The 20862-nt window shown below is 43.8% G+C and overlaps 1 protein-coding gene across 4 annotated transcripts in view; it reads right to left on the reverse strand.

Moving 5' to 3' along the window:
* The window catches only part of LOC131591636 (ceramide transfer protein-like), a 311936-nt gene extending 297859 nt beyond the window's left edge, over positions 1-14077 (reverse strand). For all 4 annotated transcript variants that reach the window (XM_058862535.1, XM_058862536.1, XM_058862537.1 and 1 more), the window contains exons 1-2: positions 13453-14077; positions 10703-10837 (exon numbers count right to left, since the gene is read on the reverse strand). In XM_058862535.1, coding sequence (XP_058718518.1) covers positions 10703-10837; positions 13453-13548 — 231 coding nt within the window. In that variant the 5' untranslated portion in view covers positions 13549-14077. The remainder of the gene's footprint in view (positions 1-10702; positions 10838-13452) is intronic.
* Between the last annotated feature and the right edge of the window lie 6785 nt (positions 14078-20862).

Here is a 20862-nt window from a genome sequence, read left to right on the forward strand (position 1 = left end):
AGATGCCAGGAGTGCCTCCTTTGTACAAGATGAGAGACTGGGAGATGAGACCGTGAGTGAGCGGCGTAGCGCTCCCTCGGATCGGCCCGGGTCCTCGGAGGACTTTGGCCGCAGGCGGAGGCAGCCCGTGCGCCAGAAATCTCCCCCCCCAGAACCGGCGCTGAGAGCACTGCCACCAGCGGCCGCGGGGGATTCTCCCGCCCCCCCACTGCCCTCCATGGGGCCCGTGCCTGGGCCGGCGCTGCCCCTCCCCCGGGCCCGCTGCAGCTGTCCTGCCACCATGGCCGCAGAAGATCCTTTCTCCGGCCCCTCCGCGCTTCTTTCTTCTGTGCCGTGGGCGGAAGTGTGAACACCCCCGCTGCGGCCCGTCAGCGTGGCGGGGGGGGAGAGAGTCAGCGCTTGGCTCACCCGCACCCAGTGCACGGGGCCCTGCCGAAAAACCCGAGCGCGGGTCCGGGGCGCCACGGCCCGCCGCCGCCGGAGGGCCCGGGCGGCCGCCTGGGCTGCAGCCGCCAGCCGCCAAGAAACCCGAGCACACAGACGCGCCGCCGCCCCCCGCAAAACCACCACAGCGGCGGCGGCAGCAGCAGTGGCGAAGAGAAAACGAGAGAAAAGATGGAGAAAAAAGAAGAAACAGCGAGTCCAGGACGCTGCCCGCCACCACCAGCCGCAGCCCGGGCAGCCGCCAGCTGGCCGCGAGAACCCCACATGTACGTGGCGGGGGGGGGGGGGAGCAGCAACCTCGCTCCCCCCACGCTCACCCACGCTCAGCTGCCGCCAGAGGAGAAGCGGCGGGGGGGGAGCAACAACCTCGCTCCCCCCACGCTCGCCCGCGCTCAGCTACCGCCAGCGGAGAAGCGGCGGGGGGGGTAGCAGCAACCTCGCTCCCCCCGCGCTCGCCAGCGCGGCCTGCGCATGCGCGGACCGTGCTGCGGGCGCCAGGCCGGGTTCTGCCGGCCCCGTGCTGCCAAGTCCCTCTCCTGCGAACCCAAGTTGTTCCACGGAACAGTGCCGGGTCTCCACGAGCCGTGCGCAGCCCGGAGCGGAGTGGCAGGCAAGCCGCAGGCGGGGCCGCTGCCCGTGCCAACTACTGCAACCTTGTTACCATGGCAACCACCGCTGGAAGCGGCAACCGCAAAGCAAGAACTTACAACAGCAGCCTGAACTTAATGAAGCAGCCATCTCCACACCACAAATAACTTTCCTGGTTGCTTCACTGATTACAGAGTGGCTGCAAAACTTTTCAGGGCAGATTGTTTATCATCTGCCCAGCCACAAACTGTTGCAATTAGCAGAGTCAGCTGAATTGTCCTTTCAGCAAAAAAGTAAATTTTACATAGTAGAATTAAGTAGAGTTTCACTGAGTTTAAATCTAAGTGTTCTTAATGTGAGTTTTATCACTTTAGTGTTCTTTTGAACTACTCTATTAACAAGTTAGACTGTCAGTTTGAACAGACTAACAATGTTTTGTATGGTGTGTGTGTTAGTTCACTGAACTAGTTGTGTTAGAGTCAACCATCAAATCCTTGCAAAGAAAACAATCTTTAAACATCAAGATCATGAACCAACATTCCAAATTAGTGTCCCTTCCAATTTCTAGTAAAAGAAACCTCTTGTGCTGTGTTTGTTCTCTTTCCTGCAAAAGCCCAGCAAGAGATAACAAACACCGTGCCTTTTTTTTTTTTTCCTAAGCGAAAAAGGTGAATTATGGATGCTAGCTCTGAAGCAGGCAGCAAAGTGCCTGTGAAACTGCAGGCCTGAGAAGCTAGCCTGGGAAAAACATGAGAAAGAATTAAAACAATCCTCAGAGACAGAAAACAGCCATGCCAGGTGCTGTTTGTCTGTCCCTTGTTTTCTTTGCAAGAGAAAGTCAGAGGGTGTTGTGCCCCACTGACCAATGATGGTGATGTAGTGGTTTACTAACCAATAAGAGTTTCCTTTCTGAACTTTCCACGTATCAGTCTATAAAGAGACCTGAAGCAATAAACTAGAGAATTTCTCCTGTTCTGACTCCATGAGAGTCTGTGTCGTCTCTTCCCAGCTGTTCCTTAATAGAGCGACACCTACAGGTCTCCAAAGACAATTTTCACAACACTAGAAATGATAGTGCAGATCATAATCAGGGCGAGAACAAGGTTGTTGACAATGGCAGGCAAAGATTTTGTCACCATTTACCTACCTTTGAAGAGGGAACATTTTGACTGGGCAATGCAAAAATCAGAGGCATTGCAAATTGCATTGCTAGACTATTCAGGTGCCTGTTCAATTCACTTCCCAAGGTACAAGTTATTGCAGTCAAAATTGAGCTTCAAAGAGAAGCCCAAATTAAGTGAAGTGCCATTGGATGCATAACATTGTTCACTGATGGCTCAGGAAAAATGCATAAATCAGTGATCACATGGCAGAACCCAAAAACACAAACATGGGATTCAGATATATACATAGTAAAGGGTTCTCCCCAAATTGTGGAGTTAGCAGCAGTGGTCAGAGCATTTCAGCTGTTCTAAGAACCTTTTAATCTGATAACAGATTCAGCTTATGTAGCCAACATAGAAGAATTGAAGGGTCACATCTAAAGAAAGTTGACAACAATGATTTATATTGTCATCTTACGTGTATGCAAGAGGCCATAGAGCACAGAAAAGACAAATACTTTGTCTTGCACATCAGGGTGCATTCTTCACTTTCAGGATTCTTGGCAGAAGGAAATGCAAAAGCAGACAAATTAACTATGACCATTGCAAACACTCTGCCAAACATCTTTGAGCAGGCAAAACTGAGCCATGCATTTTTTCATCAAAATGCACAAGCACTTTTAAGAATGTTTCACATCTCTAAAGATCAGGCGAAAGCAATTATAAATGCTTGTCCTGATTGTCAGCTTGTGAAACCCCCTGTATCCACAGGTGTGGTCAATACAAGAGGATTGCAGAGTCTGCAATTGTGGCAGACAGATATCACAAAATACTCGCCTTTCAGGAGATTCAAACAAAACATGTGTCAGTGGATACTTTCTTGGGTGCAGTCTTTGCCTCCCTGCACACAGAGGAAACCACAAAACATGCGTGTCAGCATTTTTTGCAGACATTTGCATCATTAGGTGTACCTCGAGAAATAAAAACAGATAATGGTCCCAGCTACACGGCGCAATGACTTGCCACATTCTTAATGAATTGGGGCTTTCGTCACACCTTTGGCATTCCTCACTCTCCTACAGGTCAAGCCATCATAGAGAGGACACATCACACTTTGAAATCCCTTTTGGATAAACAAAAAAGGGAGAAGGCAGAGGCTATGCCTCAAATGCATTTGAACAAAACCTTATATGTTTTGAATTTTCTGAACAGTTCCTTTGCAGAACTCACTCCACCAATCATCAGACACTTTTCCAACAACACTCAGGCAAAATTAAAGGAAAATCCTTTGGTTCTGGTCAAAAATCCAGAAACAGGACAGATTGAAGGCCCGTTTAGATTAATAACCTGGGGCAAAGGGTATGCTTGTGTCCCCCCAGGTTCAGGGCCTAAGTGTCTTCCAGCAAAGAATGTGAAACCTTACCAGCTGCAGAAACAAGCAGACAACCCCAGGAGCAGAGAAGTGAGCACGCAGACGTGAACTGCATCAAGACTGCAGTTGATGGCGAACAGCTTTTATCCCATATGCAGAAGCAGTGAACTTTGTGTTTCACGTAAAAGTGTGAGAAATTGTTAATATTATAATGCCTCCTTTGTAAAAGCATGGTGCGAATTGTGTCAAGATTCAGAATCTTGCATGAAAATAAGGCCATTGAACATGGAACTAAATCAGGGACTACCCTTGTGCCTTATCACTTTGTTGATCGCTTTAAGTGATGCGATCTTTCCCATGAGTCAACCAAAAGAAAATGTTTGGGTGACTCTGGCCAATGCATCAGGCCTAGACATCATCTTCTTGACTCACTAAAGTCCAGAAAAACCATTCTCAACTTGTTTGGTGGGCTTGCCAGTAGGTGAATGGCCAATTCCAAAAAATATCCCTCCAAAAATTTCACGATTCATTTTAAATCCTACTGATGGATGTGGCATCTGGACCAAATTCCTCCCTGAGGCACCCCATGAACCTCAAGAATTGGAAATCCTCATCTCAGTGAGAATGGATTTTTGTATAATATTCAATTTTCCTGTGCCAAAGCAAAACAAAGACAAAATTACACTCCAAATCATGCTTTATACAAGGAGGCGACATCTTGGCGTAACTTCACCTCAGTTTTAGTCATACCACCCAATCATGTTCCATTGCAATTACAAAAAGGGGATTTTCTCATTTGTGGAGATAGAGTTTGGCCTGCCATTTCATCAAATGTGAATGGTGGTGTGTTGCAATATTTTATATTACTAAAGGCCTGTATGCACAAACCAGCCTTTGAAATAAGTCGTGATATTAAGGGCTAAAGTCCTTGAAACCTTCATGCAGAAGAGAGAGCAAAGCAAAACAATATCCCTGTGTGTAAGAGAAAAAATGTAAACTGTGTGTGTTAGCCAATAGTAGCTCGTTCTGCTCGCAGACCCTGTAGAACCCTATAAAGGTGTGCTAAAGATAGAAATAAACTGGCATTCACGATTACTTCTGTGAAGAGTGGTGAACAACTCGGGGGTCTTCTCAATATTGGTGCATGCAGCATTGGAAAACTCTCTCTGCTGACACCCAACATAAAAATTATAAAAGAGCGAAGTCGCAAAGCGAAGAGGTTTGTCGATCAGTACACACCTGATTGCAACGATGAGTTTTACTCATGGAATTTCGTATGGAGATTCATAGCAGCTCTCCTTTCGCATCAAGTAGCTTCAGCAGAAACCTTGAAGCAATTGGACAGATTAGGCTGCTGGTTAAGCAAGCAATCTTGTTCCACCCCTCTCACTTTGAGTGATTTGTTAATTGATGTTCAAAGCATGAGACACACCACTCTGCAAAACAGCAACAATTGATATTCTCTTGTTAATACATACACATGGGTGTGGAAAAAGAGGGAATGGCCAAACTTGAAGTTGAAAAGGGGTCATGGTTGGATGGTCAAGCTTTGCACCATTGTGGAGGGAACTTACAAGGATAAGTATATTCATATTGATTGTCATCGTAATCCTCCTGGTGTTTGTACCTTGTCTACTTAATTTGATCCAACAGATGATAGACAAGGCTGCTAAGGAAGTGCTCTTAGTTCAAACAAGAGGGGGAGATGTTTGGGGTCAGAGGTACAGAATGTGTGACCTTATCTGTGATGCCTGGCTCTGACACCCAAGAGAGCACTCAGTTTCCCATAACACCATGGAGACAGCTGTTAAAATTAAGTAGAGAAACTGGGAATGTGAGTAAGTTAGAGTTTTCTTAAGTCACTGGGTGAAAAAGTTAAGAGTTTAGGCTTTAAGCTATTTTAGAAAATAAGAGACAAGATGGAGGACTTAGGGCATTGTCCCTTTCTCCTTCTTCATCTTCTTCTAGGGAATTTTGGGTATTAATAAGTGATTGGATAGAAAAGGCCACAGTGCAGCACACAGGTGTTGGGTCATTGGGTCACTAAGAAAAATAATTTACTTGACATTTGTTAATTGGACAAATAGACATATAAAAGACCTTAAAGAGGTTCTTCATTAGCCATTTTGCACCTTTCTATCTTAATGCACGTAGCTCCTTGTACCTTGTATGCATGTAATGCAGATAAGAGAAGAATAAACAACCAAGTCCAAACAAGAGAAAACTGCCTCTCTCTCATCAATCTCAGTCCAAGGGGGAAAAAGAACCCAATCAACAGTGTCGCATCCCAACACCAGTACATACTGGTATTAGTTGACACCTTCAGTGGATGGCTGGAAGCTTACCCCTGTTGCACTAACAGAACCAATGAAGTGGTGAAAGTTTTGCTCAATCATATAATTCCAATGTTCAGGCTTCCCTTAGGGATGTCATGAGATATTACCCTGAAAACTAAGCCTTCTGATCTTGTTTTCATAGTTTTAGTTACTTTCCCAGGAAAGTATAAACAAAAGTGTTTATACATTCCTTCTAAGAAACATCTTTGATGGATGTTTCACATGACCAGTGTGATTGGGAAGGTGGTAACTTCGTTATCCAATCCCTGGTCATTATCAAGAATCTATAAATACTGGAGTCAGAAAATAAAGTGACTTTCTTGTCATACCACTGAGACGTGTCCATGTGAATCATTCCATGTCCTTTAGTGACAATGAGATAGGGGACCACATTTTGTTGCAACAGTGGTTAAAGAAGTTAGTTTGATTTTGAAAATTACTTGGGATCTGCATACACCTTATAGACCCCAAGTGAATGGTAAAGTTGAACTTATGAATAGGACTCTCAAAACACATATTACAAAATTTGTCTGGAAAAATCCATGACACGGGTTCAAGCCTTGCCTATAGCTTTACTGAGGATCCACATACAACCAAGGAGGAGGGATATCATCAGTCCCTATGACATATTGTATGGCAGACCATATCAGATTCTGCATATTCCAGGTGAAATTCACATCAAGGGGAAACCTGATTTACAGAGATATTAAATAGCTTTATTTTCCACTTTGCAGAAGCTCCAGAATTACATCATGAAATCCAGACCCATAGGACTGGACACACCTGCACATCCGTTCCAATCTGGAGACTGGGTCTATGTGAAGTGGTGGGACAGTGATCCTCTACAAGCCAAGTGGAGCGGACCATTCCAAGTCCTGCTGACCACCCTCACTGCAGTCAAAGTTGCTGGCAAAGGACCCTGGATTCATTACTCCAGAGTTAAGAAGGCTTCTGCTCCTGAAACAACTGTAAAAACAGACTGATGCAGATGAAAATACGTTCTAAATGATTCCTCTTCTGTGCTTAAAGAACTGTTCATAATAATCATTACTCTTCTTTGCATGATACCCAACTATGCAAGACATTACTACTGTTACATATTTATTACTGTTCATTGTTTATTAGTATAGTTAGTTATTTACTCTTGTTAGATATTTATTTATTATTCAATATTTATCTGTTGTTAGATGCTTACTCTTGTTAGATACTTATCTGTTATTAAATATCTATTATTAGTAGATATTTAGAATAGCTACTCAACAAGGTAAAGGCCTTGTCAAGCCTCTAAAGGGGGGAAATGATGCCTTAAGTTTTAGCTTTCATATATTTTAGATTCTGTACTGCCTTAGTGTGTGACTCTGAACGTCATATAAAGTTATCAAGTTCTTTTCACAGGGTAGTTAGACAAAACAATCCTTTTCTGGCTTGAGAATTAAGGACAACCATTGCAGCTTTAGGCTCAAGAAGTATAAACAACAGCAAATTGAGGAAAGCAATCTTAGAGGACTTCAAAACCTGAAGCTGTAATTGGACAACTGACCTCAATATGTAAATGGACCAAAATTTATAAAAGTGTGAAAACTTGTAACCAGTCATCCATCTTGCATCCATCTTGGGCAGAGCCCCGGGCAGGCTCTTGTACTGCCCAAGGTGTATCTTTTGAAGGCCTTTTAATAAATACCTACTTTATTCCTCTAACTCTAGCCTCTGTTCCAGGTCAGCCTCTCTAGGCATCAAAAGAAGGCTTTGTGAGAATCCAGTCCCCTCCTTTTCCTACAAGGAAACATTACAGTCATCAACACCATTTCATATCCCTCATACCCTGCTTTGTACTTAAGGAAAATTTCCTGCAATACAGAAGGTTAGGACATAGGGAGTTTCTATACCTGACTCTGGATTAGCAAGATCAAGGAAAACTATATTTACAGTATAGTGAAAGACTGTCGACAAATATTCAAGATGAGGATCCCAATTACATCAGATCAGTGCTACTGAACATTAAGTCAGTAAGAAACCCAACTTCTCTACCAAAGTAATTGCAAAACATACAGTAACAAATAAGTTCCACTAATAACAAAAATAGCTTTTCATTATTATCTCAACATTTTATCAACTACTGGTATTCTCCTATGCATTTAGATACATGTTAGTAAGCCTATATTAAGACATTACAAGGACACAAAAATAAAGATTAACTATGTACTACAGGAAGAATAAACAATTATAATTCATTTTTATTATAGAAAACAGTTTTTAAAAAATTATTTAATTTGCTACCAAACAAGCAAACCAGAAGCATTCATTCTGAAAAAGTAAATTTCTGTATCCTAGAGACACATGACCTAATAGCATTCCTGAGCCTTTAATACTTACATAGCAATCACTAACTGCAACTAGAAATAATTAACAGCAGTTTACCAGGTTTCAGATATGCCATTTCAAAGTACAAGCAATTAAACTGTCTGTTGGGGAGGATGAAACAGGGGAACCTTATGAATATGTTTGTTTAGCAAAAGATTCTGAAAATATGAAACCTAGAATCGAAATAGAAATGAAAGCTCGCTTTGAGTCATGAGATGCTGAGTACTAGTTACTATATAACCAAAGAACAATAGCTTAGCCAGCTAAAGGAGAATCCCTGTTGATGAAACAATGTCGTTCTGCAGATAGAGAATCCAAAGGTTAAGCAGCAAGAGAAGAGTTTGTAAAGCTTTTAGAGTTTAAAATGTAACACTGTATGGTAATGTAGTAGTTCTTATAGGCTATATGTAAATTCTTTAGTGGGTGTGTCTCATAGTGATTGGTTACTGGGAATTAGAATATCCACTATAGAAAAGGATATAATGTATTATAACAAGAATTTCGCTCTCTTAACTCTCTTGTTCCCCCCTCTCTCTTAAGCTCTCTTACTCTTGTTCTCCCCGCTCTCTTGCCCTTAAGCTTCTCTCCCCTCTCTCTTAAGCTCTCTTACTCTTGTTCTCCCCTCCCTCTTACTCTTACCCCTTACTCTTAACTCCCATGCTTCTCTTGCTCCTAACTTCTCCCCTTCCCCCCTCATTCCCTCTCTCTTAAGCTCTCTCCCCTGGCTCTTAAACTATCTCTCTCCCCTCTCCACTCTCTCTCCCTCCCTGACCACGTGTACACCACGGCTGGCGGCGGATACAGGTCTCTTCCTCCCTCTACCCATATAATAAATTGCTTATACCTGAACAGCTTGACCCTGGAGAAGTCTCTCACCGCGAGCATTTTGTACATCTATAACTGTCAAATACCAGTCACCAAGCATGATTCTGAATGAAAATTAAACAACTAAAATATCAGAATAATTTTGAGAAATACTTTTTATTCTTTCTTAATGTACTCAAGAAGCCCCAGAACTGGGGGGAAAGGGGATGAGTGAACAATTCATCACCAAGTTACCAGATGCAACAAGTGCCAGATAGAAGAGAGGAAAAACGCTATCTGCAAGAAGTTTGTGTTACACGCTTCCTAGTCACAAGACAAGGAGCTTACCAACTTCCCAAAGCACAATATACCAAAACATTCCCAAAACAATATCAGCATCACTATATTCTCCACCACCAAAACTGGAATTCAAGCTGCTGAGATGTACTCTACAGCACATTTCCAGACATCTCTTGGCCTACCTCCCTGCCACCACCTTCCTGTCTCTGCCTGGTTGGCATGTTAAGCCTCTTACTAGTGAATAAAACACCTTTTTGAAAGTCCTGATCAGAGACTGGTACCTCTACAGACTACCAGAAGTACACTTAAATGAGCACTTCTAGATGCTGTTGCTGTGCATCATAAATTCCTAAAAAAGTCAAATCTTGAGCAAGTTTAAAAGTTTAAGCAGCTTTAAGAAGATATTTGAAAGAAATTAGGCAATCTATTTTAATTTTCAGATGACTACAATACCTGTCGGGCATCTAAATGTAAAAATCTGTATTTTCTTCACAATCACTTTCCCAAAATACATAAAGTTGACGTAATCAGTCCAGTCTTCTTTTTCCAAATCCAACTGTGTTTTAAAAAAAACAACCTATTTTTAAACTGAATATTAGTAAAGCGAACTTATTTGTCATCCTCAATTCAGTTTGAAAGCAAAACATTTGGTGGAATAAGAACATAAATACTAAGATTTAACATTACTGCTCTAGAAAGTTATGTGCTACACAAGTCCAGCTTCTCCCCCCCAAGTCAAATAAGTGGCTATTTGATAGTAACACAGAAAAGCATGCTTTTTGGCAAGCATTAGTCATAATATATATAACTCTGAAAGCTACAAAAATATTTTTCTTCTTTATCTTCTAAGGCAAGTTCATCTTTATAAGATTTTACTTATTTGTAGGCTCTTTATTCTTACAGGCATACTGCTGGATCTTTTAACATTAGGCAGAAACAGCACTCCACTTTAGAGAAGGAAATATATAGCACATTTTCTTTTACAATTTTTGTACAGAGTTATGTTCAGAAAGTACAAAGAAATATTACCCTCTCTTTCTAGTGTGAAGTGTAAAGACTGTGATGGATGCTGCTGCCTTTGCGAAGTTGGTCCAGGGTCTTAGGCTGACCCTTGGGAAAACTCCACCTATTCCAGAAGCAAACTCTATCCCTACCCACAGAAACCTCCAAGATAACAGATATGAAAAGCTGCATATTGCAATCTCAGATAAAACCAGCTTGTTTTCTTATTAGTAACTTCTTTCCCTGGGTCCACAGTCTTGCACTAATATAATTACCTTTAATATTAAACAACTTACAAGAATTTATTTGCTATACCCATGTTTACTTTCACCAGACATTAGCCTACAAATATGTAACACCCAAAAACACATCAATACTGAAATAGCACTTACTGTAATCACAGCCTTACTCAGACAGATAGAGCCTCTACAGCCATACTCCGTTTCATCTTCAGACTTGTAGTAACTGAGTGTGTTGCTTTTCAGAACTACCCATCGATCCTGCCACCCGTGAATGTAATTGGTCCACTGTAAAAAAAAATTAAAAATCAAAGATCAGCTAATAAAAAAACAATAAAAAATGTTTTGGCTGATATTTCTCAGGCTTCAGGACAGACACTTCCACATCGAAGTTCCTTCTTTATATACACCATAAAATTGTAAGCAGGATATACAATAGGAAAAAAACCCAACACACTGGAGTTCTGAAACATTTAAAGAGACCAGTAGGATACACTTCTGTAAGGCCCCAGAAAACTTGCTCAACAAGACTATTAAAAGGGCTTACAGTTTTTCATGTACTCTGAGTTAGATGCAAGGGAGAAATACCAACAAGGTATTCTCAAGAGGTCAAAACAAGAAAAACTTTACCGGCAACTTCGAAAATCAGAGAACTTTGGAAAAAGTTTAGAGTAGCATTCAGCATAAAACATTCCACAAAGCATTAACTTAGCTCATTCAATTTAGCAAACTCCAAACCTGTCTGATTTTAAGTTACTCAAAACTCCCAGAAGAAGGAATTAAAAAAAGACAAAGATATAGAAAAGAACAAATATAGCTACCACTCCTAGTTCCAGTGGTGTTCAGCTGATAGAAATTCCAAGAGGAGGTAGGATCAAGATGTGCTCACCTCATGTTCTGGGTTAAATACCCTTTGGCTTTCCTGGGTCCTTCTGGTCATCTAGCCCTCTGGGGCTAGACTGGGGCTCCAGGGGTGGGGGTGTGGGGCACTGCTTCTGGTGTGCCAGTGATTTGCAGCCACTGCAGGGCTGGAATGCAGGGCTGGAATACAGGCCTGGGGGAGTGGGGTGTACAGTGAGGCAGTGCATTGCCTCACCAAAGGCAAGGCCCGACCTGTCCCTTTCCCCACACACGCACCCAAAATGTTTAGAGCCAGCAATCCTTCCAGTCTCACTTCTAATAAGATTCTCTTACCAAATTATTCCATTTCCTCCAAAGCTTTGCTCTTTACCAAAGGACAGAACTGAAACAGTAGTGCATACACAGAGAACTGTAGCCTACTTTTATTGATTTAAGAATTAATTATACACATTAAGTTATTAAAAGTAAATATGTCTTTAGTAGAAGGCTTGGTATGCTACCATTTCATTTTATTTGGCTTGTCTCAAGTATTACTGAGGCATCAACTAGCAAAAGGTAAATGTCCCTCAAGCATATTCATTGCAACAGGTTTCACCATACTTGGCTATTCATATTCCATTCCATGTTCTCACAGAAAAGGCAGCATCAGCACAATCATTCAGAAACGTTTACATGTATCTAAGCTACAGAACGTCAGAAGAAGCCATGGCTTCACCTGCTATACCAGTAAAATACAGCACTAGGACTTATTAGATTATAAGATTTTACAGATGAGCACCAAGGGCCTTCTTTTCTCCTAGCTGTTCCTCCCATCTCTAGGCTTAGAAACATTTTCAAGACTGAAGGAGTTTACAGAGTCCCTCACAAAAAACAGAGTACTAGCCCCATCACAGCTCCTCTCAGCATCCAGAGCCCACTTATAATTTCAGCACTCTATATGTGCCTTCTACACAGGTCTGTGTCTGGCCTTATTGCATAGGAAAGAAATTCAAAACAGAGCTTTAATTCTAAAGATATTTCAACATCATTCTGAAAGTACTTTCTATTATAAAAATATCTGCTTTCAAAGTTAGTAATTCAATATTCAGCTTTAAAACACTCCTTAAGTTTCCCAGTATCATCCAACACATTTGCAAGTCATTTAGTTTTCAGTGATATAAGAGCAAAAAGTGATGCTTATTTTTAAAAGGGGGAAATAAACTTCAGTGCCATTTTTCTTCCACTCCTCCTCACCTCCTCTATCTCTCACTGCAGAGGTATTTTATTGTCCTGTTTTGGTAGTTGGACCAAAGATTGTGCCATTCGTGCTGAGGCCTGCTTCTGGGAAGTGACCACGAGCTGAGCCTGCCTTTAGGAGCTCCCGGGCAGAGATGTGTGATGTCGCGGCTCCAGACCACACCCAGGACCTACGTCAGCTTCGGCCAAAAGCCTAAGGATTGGGGGAGATACCTTCTCGCGCGTACCTGGCTGCCGCCTCGCGGGCCTCTTTCCGGAAGCTCACGCCAGGCAGCCAGCAGGCTCCCTACGGGGGCAGGAGGGACAGCCTGCCGCCAACCCCTCCCCCAGCCACGGCCGAAGCCGCGCCCGCGGTTCTTCTTCAAGAAACTGCTTCCTCACGCCGCCCCTCGAAGGTTGCGAGGGGTGGGGGAAGGACGAACAGGCACTGAGCAGATGCGAGTACAAGGACGTAACCCTCCTCCTCCCCCAGTCTAGGGGGATGTGGTGGTGCCTCCATCTGAGGGAGGGGGCGGGAGGAGGTTGTGCGGAACGCCGGACCAGCTGCAGGTGGCGGCTGCATCGGCCATGATGGCGCCTCCCACGCCTCCACCAGGCCCCTCCACCAGCGCCGGGGGACGCAGGAGCCTTAGCCTGATCCTCCGGAACAGGGGGGTGAGAAAACAGGTAGTCGGGGCTGACAGTCCTCAGCCAGCTGCAGAATTAGGGCTAGGGCCAGCTACAGGAGGGAGACTGTAGTGCGACGCGAAAAAAAGAAGCGAGAGGCCGTCAGGCACAGGCTGCGGGGAGGAGGAAAAGCAGCTTACCTTGCTGAGTACCCCACAGAGCTCAACAGGCAGCCCGAGCTCTGTCTCGGGGTCGTCTTCGGAGCCAGAGGAATTCCAACTCTGATTGTCCGACATAGCCGAGCAGGGAAGAAACGAGCAACCCCCGCCCACAGCAGCCTCAGCCTCCTCCTGCTCAAGGGACGGGAGCAAGGAGCTCTACTTGAGTAGTAACACGCCGCACCCGTAGTACCACCAGCAACCGGCCAGCGCCGAGGCACGCAAGCCTGGGCTTCCCTCTCACTATTGCTCCACGGCCCCTACCCGCGGCAAAATCCACAGCATAGAGGCGGCGAGGAGACACAAGTACGCGTCTGCCTGCCACGCATTCCACTTAGAGCGTAGCAGCCACAACCATCTTACGCAAGGCAAGTGCTCTGTGCCAATATTTATTAGCTCCGCCCCTCGCCTTCCCTCCCAGGTCCCCTAGCTCGGCCGCGCGGCGGCTGCCGGGACTTGTAGTCGTCTTTCTTTCAGCGCTAAGGCTAGTTACAATGGGCTCTTGGAGAGGTAGTCCGCTGCAGCGGTTCTCTCCCGTCGTCGGGTGGCCGCCATCTTGGTTTCGTCGTTTCTGTGGAACTAGCGGTGGGTTTTGCCTTTGTAACTCGATGAGGTGGGTAGCTCTGTTTCCTTGCCTTTTTTTTTTTTTTGGAGGGGGGGAGAGAAGGACCCTTTCTTTACTAAGGTAAAACGTTTCTCTGGCTCTACTCACTTTCTAGATTGAAAGAAATAGTATTGCCGTCAACTATGTCAAGCTGAAACAGAGAAATTAAGAATTAGGAAATAAACATAAAGAAATGCTTGACTAAAAAGGGGGGCTTTGACAAAAACCATACCCTGACACCCTGATCCACAAGAAAAAGAAAAGGGTCAGACTGCAAGATAAGATAAAGACCTAGAATACACAAACAAGATGCAAAGACAAAGGCATCACAGAATAAAGGAGATTCCTCGGACACTAAGCCGGAAAGAATGGATTTAGAGTCTGTCAGGAAAATTAATCCACAAACACCAGAGGTTTATGTCCAAAAAGGAGACAGAGGAGTCCTTTTACTTTATTCGAATAAAGGGAGAGGCCATGGGGCATTCCCCTTGGGCACAGCCTCCTTTTATCCTAATTCCCGGCCGCTTGTCCCTTCTCTCTTTCCCCATAGGCTGAGGTACTTGAGAGGTACAGGCTTCCCGGAACGCCTGATACCTGGAATACCTTCACACACACACACACACCCGAATGCATAATCCCTTCTTAATTCTTAACTCTTGTGGAATTCATGGTGCTCTTTCAGTGCCTCTTTCATCTTTCAGTGGAATCTATCCTATTGTTTCTGTTGTCTCTCAGTGATAGCTGCATTTTATCAGCAGACCCACAGCTTGTTTGTAAAGACAAACCCGTAGTCCCTCTTGTCAGGAAAATTAATCCACAAACACCAGAGGTTTATGTCCAAAAATGAGACAGAGGAGTCCTTTTACTTTATTCGAATAAAGGGAGAGGCCATGGGGCATTCCCCTGGGGTCTCTCAAATTTTTGGAGGGCGCAGCCTCCTTTTTATCCTAATTCCAGGCTGCTTGTCCCTTCTCTCTTTCCCCATAGGCTGAGGTACTTGAGAGGTACAGGCTTCCCGGAACGCCTGATACCGGCGGCGATACCTTCCCCCCCCCCACAATGCATAATCCCTTCTTTTATGGAATTCATAGTGTTCGTTCAGTGCCTCTTTGATCTTTTAGTGGAATCCATCCCATTGTTTCTGTTGTCTCTCACTGATAGCTGCATCTTATCAGCAGACTCACAGCTTGTTTGTAAAGACAAACCCATCATTCCTCTCAATCCCTCCTCTTTTAATTTTTGTTAATAATTGTCTTTACAAACTTTAGTTATCATTGACTTAATTTCTTTTTCTTGGGTCTTTATTTGCAGTGGCATCACTCTGCCCTTTTGTAGCTATCTCTGGATCAGTAGGCATGGCTACTACCTGCATTCCTTTGATCACATGTTGAATGAGTTGTATTAAGCAAGGGATCATGCATGGTAAAAAGATTAGAGTTGCTACAATACATAAGAGGAAAAAAAAGCATTTGTTTGACTTATAGGCCACCAGGTAACCATGAAAACATATCTCATTCCCATCTTTTCCATGTTTGGACCAGTACATGGGCTAAGTTTCTTATTCTTTTTGTTATTTGTTTTACCACTTTTCCATTGTCATCTATTTGCAAACAGCAGTTTGAGTCATTAAATTTTTCACACCCCCCCCTTTCTTCTACTAATAAATAGTCTAATACCATCCGATGTTGAAATATTGCATTTCTCATCTGAGTAGACTGGTCAGCAAGAAGGTCAAGAGCTGTAGCTGTCTGGTTGATTATTATTTCAAAGACAGCTTGCAACCTAATTATCCGATTTAGATTATAAATAGGTTTTCTGGCACCTGATATTAATTCATTTGGGTTCCAGGTAGCTGGTCCATAGTGTTGTATGATTCGTTCAGGTGGCCATTCATCTTTTCTTCACTTTTGGGTGCTCTTTCCAACCAGGGATGTATCAATGGACCGCTTTTCTCTAATTAGATCATCATATACTTTGATTCCTAACTGATTTCCTTGAACTTGTGGTAGCAGAAAGAACTGTGGTCTAATATACTCCACATAACATATTCCTGACTAGTTTGGAGGTAGCCTGCGGTAAGCATTTTGGCCACAAATCCAGTAATGCCCCTTTAGAGCCCAGGTCCCATTAGCGAAGGGACCTTTCCAATTTTCATCATCAACAGGTGGGTCAAAATACAGCTTGCTTCCAGGGCCTAGTGGTCCACTAACAATAGTTGCCTCACTATAAGAATCACAATATTTACATTTTCAAGCTCCTACATGAGGTTTTCACTTGCAATCACATCTCAGATCTGTTTTATTAGATCTGGACCAGAACTTACTGAAAAGGGTTCGAGTTCCATTCCAGTGTTGCCATTTCCACTGACAGTCTCGGCCAACATGTGTCTTACTTGTGGAATTATCTCGGGGGTAGCTTAAAAATAAAGGGTCAAAAAATTTATCCTTCCCCACTGCTTTACAGCCTTCAAAATCTTTTTGGTAATTATGGAAGGAACACCTTACCCGGCTACCATTAGTGAGCTTAACATGCGTTTGATTCCATCTGCCTTGATATCTGGAACAGTCATAAGGAGGGCATTTGGGGGTCCAACAATCTAAACCCAAAGATAAAGTCCAGTCACAAACGCTCTTTCCCACATATGTGGTTCCTGTTCTGTTTAGGCAATAAATGCCTCTTTCAGAAGAATGAAGCTGCCATGGATTTCCTTCTTTGTCCCAAAATCCTGTTCCATTATGGACTTCACTCAGGGTGCTAACCCACCATTTAGGCTCCACCGGGCTGGCCACCCATGGCCAGCTTTCAGATCCCCCTGGCCCTCCGCAGACCCAACAGTTCCTAAGGTTAAAGGTCTTTGCTACTTGTTCTCTTAAAGTAAAAAATTATTTTCCCACTTTAGACCCCAACTTAACTGAAAATATAAAGGTAAAATTATTAAGAGAAACATTCTAATAGTGTTATAATCTAATTTCTAATTTTTGAATTTCACGTTGTCTTTTATACCACCTGTGGCAAGTGAAAGCACAGAAACAGCTTAGCATAAAGAAAGCAATGACAGCCTGGATTGGCTCCCAGTGTCTGGAGATTTGAGAGTAGGGATGCCCATACAATTTCAGCAGTCAGTCTGTGGGTAGGCACTCAGGGCTTCCCCTGATGTCGACGCGCGGCTACTGCTCCAGTCCACTCCTGCGGAGTGTCAGTCGCGGCTTCCCATCCTTCTCCTCCAGCTGAGATGTCCAAATCTCTGGAGCTTTAGAGACCTTGACTCGAGTGTGATGTGTCCACCCGTGTTCAGCTGTCTTGACAGCTGTTTCTGTAGTCAGCAACACCTGGAAAGGTCCACGCCACTTAGCCACTAGGGGTGCTTCTTTTTACTCCTTAACTAGGACCCAGTCTCCTGGTTGGATATTATGCACAGCAAAGTCCAAAGGCAGGGTCTGTGTCAGCTGAGCTTCCTGTCGAAGAGATTTCACAGAGACAGTATCCGAGCCACATACTGTTTTAGATATACATCACTGTTATAAACGCAATGGCAAAATAGGGTTAATATAAAAGCGATTTATTATAAAATAATTTCAAGCACCAGCAACGAGAGAAAAAACCACAATAAATAGATCAGCGCAGCGCCGGGTGGACAGGGGTCTGTACCCAGAGGTACCAAGTTCCCAAATCCACGAAGTAGGAACTGCAGTCCGGGGTTCTTATAGGGGTTTTCGTATCCTGGGGCAAAATCCGGAGTAAGCACCGTCCAACAAAGAGAGATCCGTTGAGCTGAGTCAATGGTCGGTGGAGCAGAGTCCTTTCACATGCGAGAGACTCTGAGTGTCCTCCGATTGCATCTCCCGGAATGGAGTGTCCAGTTTGGGTGCGGGAGCAGATGGATATCTCGACGGAGCAGAGTCCCTTTCACATGCGAAATGGCTCCGAGTGTTTTCTGATTGCACCTGCCGGAGGTGGAGTGGCCAGTTTGGGTGCGGAGGAGATGGATATCTCGACCGGGCCACTCTCATTGTCTGGTTTGATTGCTCGTGTCCTGCTCTTTATTTTGTGTTGATAAGCGTTGCTGCCGATCGTTACTGCCCGACTCGGGAAGGTATCTCTGGATTATTTTACATTTTGTATCTTTACAGTATTACAAATATAACATATAATTCTTTATTCTCTTTCACGAATTTTTATCCAATGTTATATTTATCACAGTCCCCCGCCTAATAATTTATCACATTAAAAATTCGTGTTTAACAATATTCCTCCTCCTCCCAATCTTTTAGAGACTCCCCACAGTACCCTTGAAAAGGGTCATTTTCTTCAAATTTCTTTAAGGCTTCAATTGCCTTCTCGCTTTCTCTTTTTTCTTCTCACTTCATTAGTTTGGATATTTGGGAGAAAGGAGTAGGCTTCCCTTGGGCATTTTCTGGATCAATGGGGAGGGCAGCGATCTGCATCCCCTGAACAATGGAATGTATTAACCTGATAAAACAGGGAATCAGGCATGGGAGAAAAATGATTCTTGCGATTGAGCAAGTTATAAAGAATACCAGCTTTTTCCACCAAGCTCCTTGTCCAAATATTTGGTCCCACCAAGAGGCTTGTAGAATAGAATTCCACTTTTGGACCGGCACATGTGCTACTTTCTTTATTTCAGCGGCTAGTCCCCTTATTGTTTCCCCCATAGTCATCTACCTCCATACAACATTCCGATTCATTGTATTTACTACACACTCCTCCTTCCTCGGCGAGTAAGTAGTCGAGGGCTAATCTGTTTTGGTATACAAAAGCCCTCATTTGCGAGTGTTGTTTTGCCAGAAGCTCTAATGCTTCTGAGTGTCGTTCTAATTGGGAACGGCAGGAAGAACGACACGGACTCTCAAGGGAGTCAGAACAGGAGAGAATCTCTAGTTTATTGCTACAGCCATGTTATATAGACTAGTTCGTGAAAAGTACAGAAAGGAAACTCTTATTGGTTAGTAAAGTGCTACATTACCATCATTGGTCAGTGGGGTTCACCACCCCCCTGACCCTCTCCTGCAAGGAAAACACGGGAACAGACAAACAGCACCTGCAGGCTGTTTTCTGTCTTTGAGGATTGTTTTGAATCCTCCCATGAATTTCCCAGGCTAGCTTCTCAGGCAGGGCTGGCAGGCCATGGGGCCTGCAGCTTGCTCCAAAGCTAGCCTCCATATCTGAGGTGTGGTTGGAAACTACTTCCACCACTGCCTGTAACCTGATGAGTCTGTTGAGGAGGTAAATGGGTGTTCGATATCCCCAGCTGCCATCATTTGCCCAAGTGGCAGGCCCATAATACTTAATGATTCTCTCGGCAGGCCATTCGTCTTCCCCCCATTTTTGACTGCCTCCAGCCATTGGTAATTCTCGTTTTAGTTCTCTTTTTTGTCTATTCAACGTCTCAAAGAGGGGAGCTCCTAACAATTTGCTTTCTGTTCGAGGTAAGGTGAAGAAAAAGGGCCTGATTATCCCTAGGGTGCAGGACCCCTTCCATTTCCTGGGGAGCCCGCTGTATGCTTTCTTCCCACAGATCCAGTAAATACCATCGGGGGCTTTCCAACCTGTATTCGTCTTTGCAGGATCATCCCAATATTCTTTTAGGCCTTCTAGTGCATGGAAGGGATTGGCCCCAGAGTTTTTGTTCCAACATAACTTAATTATTTCAACCCATTCGCAATGATTCCCCCGGGTGCAACTCCAATAGCCCACGGGGGGTTCAGGTTGCCAGATCTTTAATTTAGTGTCTGAATTCACTGTGAGTGTGTTTATACATGGGGTATATCCCACCAGATCAGTGAATTCCCTCCCCTCTCTGCTAATACAGACAGTGCCAATTATCCTCTAATCTATTACCCATCCCTCAGGTCTTTGTGTAGTTCTCGACGTTTTTGATCCCTCCTATTTTAGGAGTTGTTCTGGGGTGAGTCCTTCTCCCTTCCAAGGCCACCTTTCGGCCGATTTTAAACCGCCACAGATCCAACAGTTAGACAAACCTAATTCTGTTGCTATTTCTTGCATTAGATCAATAAAGAGATTTTGGTTGGGGTTTGGTAATCCCCAATCACTGTATTGTTTTTCTAATTGTTCATATTGTTCGCTGAGAGACTTTAGTCTCTCCCGTTCTAACCTCCTTTTCTGGATTTCTACCTCTCACCTTTTTAACTCCTGGGTAAGTTGTTTTATTTTACTTTCAGGATCCATCCCTTCCTCATCCTTTGAAAAGCAGAATATTTGGTCGAATTGTAAACAAATTCAATCATCACCACTTTTTAATAAATCAAGAATTATCGGTTCATTGTCAAAGGATGCTTTTTCTTCATGTTTCAGATTTCTGCCTTCCCAGTACAATTTTCCCCCCATAGTACATGTTTTTAATTTTGTTTTATCGTAACACAAAGGGTTGACCTTATAGTACGCCAGAAAAGTAGATTGCCTTTTTCCTCCCATCCATACGGTTTTATTACATTGGGCACAAACTGAGATCGGAGGAAGTATTCCAGTTTCTCTCTTATGTCTGAAGTGGGAAGCTTCAGTCTTTCCTCCTGTAGGAGTTTTTGACTGCCCGTCCTTAAGACCTGCCCCTGAGTGGTAACACCAGACCTCCCCCTTCAATTCACAGAGTCCATACCGAGTACCGTTAGACCAACAGAACCCTTTCTGCTGTCCCGGAGGACAGTCAATTATTAGTCTGGTATCTGTGGCAGTCAGGCACTGCTCACACTTCCCCAGGGGACGCTCCCCCGCAGGTACCTCGGGAATTATTCCCTTGGTCATGCACACAG

This window comes from Poecile atricapillus, chromosome W, assembly GCF_030490865.1.
Source record: "Poecile atricapillus isolate bPoeAtr1 chromosome W, bPoeAtr1.hap1, whole genome shotgun sequence".
Lineage (NCBI taxonomy): Eukaryota > Metazoa > Chordata > Aves > Passeriformes > Paridae > Poecile > Poecile atricapillus.